Source organism: Rhincodon typus, chromosome 3, assembly GCF_021869965.1.
Source record: "Rhincodon typus isolate 14 chromosome 3, sRhiTyp1.1, whole genome shotgun sequence".
Lineage (NCBI taxonomy): Eukaryota > Metazoa > Chordata > Chondrichthyes > Orectolobiformes > Rhincodontidae > Rhincodon > Rhincodon typus.
Window position 1 is genome coordinate 102419377 of NC_063334.1, and position 6093 is coordinate 102425469.

The following is a 6093-nucleotide window of genomic DNA, read 5'->3' on the forward strand; positions in this document are numbered from 1 at the left end:
AGTAAGTGAATTCCTTATTCCATCAATGAAAAGAATTTCCTTCATATTTCACTACATGGAATGTTATTTTCTACTTAGCCAACCATTAGTCAAACCATTATTATTTGGTATCCTATATTTTGCTGCTGTCTTCAGCATTATTAACTGACAATTCCCCTTGCCAGTGCAAGAAAGTTGATAGTCTGAATTCATATGTTATTGACAATGCACATAAATATCATACTAACATGAATCATTGTGGGACATAGACCTTCCATTTCTACCAGTCTGAGAGACTTCCCTTAACTTCTGCCCTTTCAGCCTCGAACCTGTTCCGCTAACTTGTTCATGACTATTGATCATAAGTGTCTCTGTGATGCATCATTTTTATATTCACATGGGCATGGCTGACTGACTAGCATTTTTTTGCCTGTGCCTAGTTGCCCATGGTAAAGTGGTGGTGAACTGCCGCCTTGAACCACAGCAGTTCATGTACTGCAGGTTGACCCACAATGCCCTGAGGGAGGCAAATACAGGATTTTGACACAGCAACTTAACATCAACATTTTGAAGGCTTTTGCTATCAGTGGGCGCAATGTACTCCTGTCAGCTCTTCTTTCGTTCCTCTTTATCACTTTTTAGAATTAAACAAGGCTTGTTAAACGCAATCCTTGCAGAAATCTATATTGACTACTTTTTATCTTTATTATTTGATCTTTCAGCCATACTCTAGTGTCGTTCAGACTACTGCTGGTCTGTTTTAGTTTCCTGGATTAATTCTGTAACTTTTTTTTGAAGATAAAAGTTATATTTTTGTATGCCAGACTTCCTTTACTACTTGAACTTTTGTACATGGATGCTGTCCAGCCACCTCTTTAGATTTTTGATCAGCCACTGGTACAATCCTTCGAGATATGGAATTTTGCTCTTAAGCCTGGTTCATTTATCTAATACCTCTCATTCATTCTATCTTCTCCATTGTAATGTTCCTCTTACTGTTGTCATCCTTCTTTATTCCTGTTGTCTTTTTTTGTTTTTGTTCTTGTATACACAAGTTTCTTTTCATGCTTTAGTGCTTTCATTTGTATTTTCTTTGTTTTCTATTTGTTTTTCTATAATCTGTTCATATTCCCTAGTTAGCTTCTCTTCCTGATTATAGACTTTGTGCATGCCTTTTTGTTTGGATTTAGTTTTTTTAATTCTCATCTCTTTATGGCTAATTTGCTCATTTTTAGTGGAATAGATTTTAGCATGTATCATGGGGATGGTCTTTTTATGGTTTTTAAGGTTGCATATTATCTTAATTAATATTTTCCAGTTTAGTATCAAAATGTGTTTTTCAAACTTCATCATTGCTAATGTTTGACTTCTGTCTAGAATTATGGTAAATTATGAAAAACTGAAGTCCCGCATCAGTGAGATTGTTGACAGCAAGCGAAGATTGGAAGAAGAATTGAAGAAACAAGCAGCTGTTTATCGAGAAACTGACAAAAGAATGAACAGCATTAAACCTGACCTGATTCAATTAAGAAAGACAAGAGACCAGTACCTTTCGTAAGCAAAGTACTTATTTAAAGAGCATTAAACACTGGAAATGTTCTGGTCAGGCAGCACTTCTGGAAAGAGAAACTTAAATATTGATTCTACTTCTCTTTCCAATGCTGCTGTCTGACATGCTGAGTATCTCAAGATCTTCTTTATTTCGTTTTGATTTCAGAATTAAAGCATTTTGCAGTGTTTTGTATTTGACTTTTAAGCCAGTATTTATGACAATCAATAAAACAGGATTGTGATAGCATTTCAAATAAGATGAGAAAATGATTCTTGGGTTCGTAATGTTTAGATAAAAATCTTAGCATCAATTTTTGAGCTCCTCATGGCTCAACTGCATCACTTAGTCTGGAAATTAAATCCATCACTATTGCATTCTGTTCTTCACCTGTATAAATAAACAATAAGCTAATTCTAGACAATACTTCTTAAATGCATGGATTTTTTTTTTACTGTGATGATGGAGACATGTACAGTCATAACTAATTTGGGTGAAGAAATAAGACCCCTAAAGTTAGAATGGAGATTCAGAACAGTCTTCCAAGTCCCAGAAAGTGCACTTAAGTTCAACAAAACTCCCAGTAATATCATTTTTCAAATTTTTTTGAAGGTGGTTGACACAGAAGGGTGTTCGACAAAAGAAGATCAATGAGTGGCTTGGAATTAAGAATGAGAATGCTGAAGAGTAAGTGAACAACTAATTTCTAATAGTGTAACATTTCATGTTTTGTTGTCTTTATTATTGAAAACATTTAAATTTCTTTTAGCCAATACTCTATGGTGGACGATGATGAAGATCTACCCCATCACGATGAACGAACGTGGAATGTAGGAAATATCAACAGGATTCGGGCAGAGAGCTTACTGAGAGGAAAACGGGATGGAACATTCCTAGTCAGAGAGAGCAGCAAACCAGGCTGTTATGCTTGCTCAGTCGTGTATGTATACTTATCTTTTGCAACAGATATGCTAGAAATTTAAAGCTAAATCTTCACATGTATAAAGCAACTTAATATCCAAACTAGTCTAAAACAAAATGTTTCTCATACTACTTTTTTGTAGTATGTTTTTTAGATTAGCTCATAAGTGAGCATGCAACCATTTTACACATATCAAGATTACAATTTTTTAAAAAAATCATGGTTTAAGTAGTAGATGGCATGGGGCTTCAATTTAACATTCAGCTTGTGTCCTAGGGGTATGGCTTGAAACCACAACTTTGTTTTTTTATTTGTTCATGGATGTGGCTGAGCCAGCAGTTAATGCCTATCCATAATTGTCCTTGAAGCTGGTGAACCATCTCCTTCAAACACTGCAATACTTGGTGTGTAGGTACACCCACCATGTTGTTAGGAAAGAATTTCCAGGGTTGTGACCCAGCTGCAGGGAAGCTACAGCGATTGCCCAGGCCTTTGAACAGAACTTGCAGATATTGGTGTTCCCATGTATCTGTGCTGTTGTCCTTCTAGGTTAGACGATGAAGATCTACCCCATCACGATGAACGAGCATGGAATGTAGGTAGAAGTCACTGGTTTAGAAGGTATTGACGGGGAATAGAATTCTACCAATTGATCCAAGATGGCAATTTTTGACCAACGATTTGACCAAATTCCCTGTGATGACAATTTCTGACCATTATTAGCCCGATACCTTGTTTTTATTCTTTTCTAAAACCTGTGCCTGACTTTTCTTCTCCCAGATTTTTACCATTACCTCATCAATGTAATTTCTTTTATGTGAACACAGACTTTCAAGCAACTTTTTCATCTGTGGTCAATTGTTTAGTCTGAAGTTGCACCCTTTCTCAAAGCAATATCACGACTCCCCTTGTTAGAGAATATTTCTCATCTCTTTAGTGCACCATTGTATAAAAGCAAAATACTGTAATAGTCTGCAATGCTGCCTAAGCTAAGAAATGTTATTTTCTGTTTTTAAAAAATTGGAAATATTTTATATCTTGCCTTAAAGAAACTCCATTTATTTGCTAATATTTCTGTTGCAATTCAGTGTTAATGGTGTCGCTTTCTTTCTTTGTAGGGTTGATGGTGATGTAAAACACTGTGTCATAAACAAAACCCCCACAGGATATGGATTTGCAGAGCCATACAATTTGTATAACTCACTTAGAGAACTGGTGCTACATTATCAGCACACGTCGCTTGTACAGCATAATGACTCCCTCAATGTCACACTAGCCTATCCAGTATACGCTAATCAGAGAAGATGAGAGCTAAACACCTTGGTTTTTGATTGCTGGACTTGAGGTCATTGAAAAGGCTCATACTCCTTTGCTCTGATTCAGTTTGACTCCTATTCAGAAGACAGTATGCAAAGCGAACTTGAGCTTTCCACAGATTTAACTGGGAGAAGTAAACATGTGGAGCTGTGAATGTAAAATCCTGAAGTGCTTTTTAAGAAAGCACAAGTTAATTGAGAATGGCAAAACTATCTCCTTGTTGGGGATGTTGGGGCCTATTTTTATTGGTGCTTGTTTACGTTCTTCAAGATGATGATTTACCAGCTGGAATGTCGGATACTGCAAATCCCAGGGATATTACAAAAGAAACCTGAAGAAGGAACATTGAAATGTTAATTGTATCTATTGGAGATGTGTTTCTTTGATCCGAACTGAGGAAATGTATCAAAAAGGAATGACTGGTTTGAGAAGTAAATGAGGACTTTATTAAGTAAAGCAAACTGGCACTTTGGAAATCTACCAGAATTAAGATGAGAAAGGGAATGCTTTGTTTGGTAGGTGAAGGAATTGGATCACCGTAACAAAGTGCCAGATTTGTAGAGTTCAGGCATTTCAGCCTGCTTTATAAAACTGTTAAAACCTGGAGAAAAAGACTTCAATAAAAAATGGCACACAGTATGTAAAATCATTGTATATAATACGTAAGGATTATGACACTCTGGGAGAGTCAATCAAGGAAAATGGTATCAGCCTAACATACCGGACTTTGCATTTTGTGTTTTCCTATTTTAAAGCTGATGTTTTTCCAGATATTGCTATGCAGGGCTGCATATTGTATATTTTCAAAGAAAAACATACCCACGATATAAGCTTTGTTTTGTTGCCAATAAGTGTTGTCAGTTGTTATAAATCTTCTGTTAGGTGTTTTTAAAACACCAAAGCCGCCTGTGAATGCAACGTCTAAAGTTGGAAGGGGAGGGAGCACAAACCGATGCATTTTGAATCTTTATTAATGCAACCTGAGTAGCATATTTGGCTGTAATGAGCCAAGAATTAAACAAAAATTTCAAACTTGTTTCAGAGATTCTTCATTAAATGGCAATGATTTTTCAGCTATTTCAAAAGTACGTTTTAGCTATGTTTCTTTTTAGTCAGTGCAACCTTTTTTTATTACAATGTATCCAGGAAACACTAAAGAAAATGTTTGAGAAGGTGTCAAACACCTATAGCCAGGCCAGGAGTTAATATTTTTAGTGTCTGTAATGCTACCTTGCAGCAGGTTAAAAACTGGAGCTATTCATCTTCCTCTGATTCAATCCTTCCTACAATTTTCAGGCTTTTGAAACCCAAACTGATAATGATCTAATTGCTGTTTTCTAATTTTCCTCATCTTTGTTTTCAGTTTTGCCATTGTCCTGTACTGATGGGCCTTAGCCCTTTGTTTAGTACCTCAATTATAGAAAAAAAAATCATGGTTTGTAAAGGATGTAATTGTAACCCTGCAACAGAACTTCTGGTGGCCATGCTAGTGGAAAATGACACAGTTGATGTTAAAATCCCTTATCTTAGAACTTGTTTCATTAATATAGTTTATTGTTTCACACAACTCCAAAAGCTCAAGCGTTTTGTAACTAGGTGTATGTTTTCAGACTTCAGAAAAAAAACACCAAAATACCCCCACAGACACAGCTAAATATTTAGCTGCATAATGTGGCTCAATAGCACAGATTGGGTGAAGCACTGCCCTTCTGAATTAAACAAAATCATGAATTGTCAATGCTGTAACTCAGCTTGTAAGTTTTGCTATTCTAGTTTGAGGAGCTAGAGTGTACCTCATTTTTCTTCAACTTTACTGTGAAGATTTTATTTACAAATAAGTTATTTGCCACTTACAAAGCACATTCGGATCATCTAGCTGCAGGGTAATATAGACTGCAGTTATAAAATTAGGTCATGGTAACCTTGCTGCCGCACCACTGAACGAGATTGAGAGAATTCGTGCATTAAACAGGAACGTTGAGAGTTGGGATGGGGAGTAAAATAAATTAGTGATTGCAGGAAAAACATAATTGGTTTCATAAATGAATACTTTGTGGATAATCCTACGTGAAACTGAAAAAAAGTGCTTTACCATGAAGTATATAACTATTGAAATCTGCACGTCACAACTTAATGTGGACTTCCATAACTATGCAACTTGAATTGTCTTAGAATGTGAATCTAACCCTGCTAAGAGACAATCAAGTGAAATTTAAGAGATAGTAGGAACTGCCGATGCTGCAGAATCTGAGATAACCAGGTGTAGAGCTGGATGAACACAGCAGGCCGAGCAGAAAAGCTGACGTTTCGGGTCTGGACCCCTCTT

The 6093-nt window shown here is 36.2% G+C and overlaps 2 protein-coding genes across 3 annotated transcripts in view; one reads left to right on the plus strand and one right to left on the minus strand.

The window, feature by feature from the left end:
- LOC109920222 (microtubule-associated serine/threonine-protein kinase 4-like) overlaps positions 1-6093 on the minus strand; it is a 763378-nt gene that overhangs the window by 177266 nt on the left and 580019 nt on the right. The window lies entirely within an intron of this gene.
- Positions 1330-6093, plus strand: LOC125482814 (phosphatidylinositol 3-kinase regulatory subunit alpha-like). The gene is made up of 4 exons (XM_048595290.1): positions 1330-1533; positions 2141-2215; positions 2298-2468; positions 3569-6093. Exons 1-4 carry the CDS (start codon positions 1361-1363, stop codon positions 3756-3758), a joined length of 609 nt encoding a protein of 202 aa, XP_048451247.1. The 5' UTR covers positions 1330-1360; the 3' UTR covers positions 3759-6093.

Excerpts from the sequence above, each read along its gene's own strand:
- LOC125482814 (XM_048595290.1), top strand. The coding sequence starts at position 1,361 with ATGGTAAATTATGAAAAACTGAAGTCCCGCATCAGTGAGATTGTTGAC. Across the intron at positions 1,534-2,140 it reads ACAAGAGACCAGTACCTTTC|GTGGTTGACACAGAAGGGTG; the intron begins GTAAGCAAAGTA and ends ATTTTTTTGAAG. Across the intron at positions 2,216-2,297 it reads AAGAATGAGAATGCTGAAGA|CCAATACTCTATGGTGGACG; the intron begins GTAAGTGAACAA and ends AATTTCTTTTAG.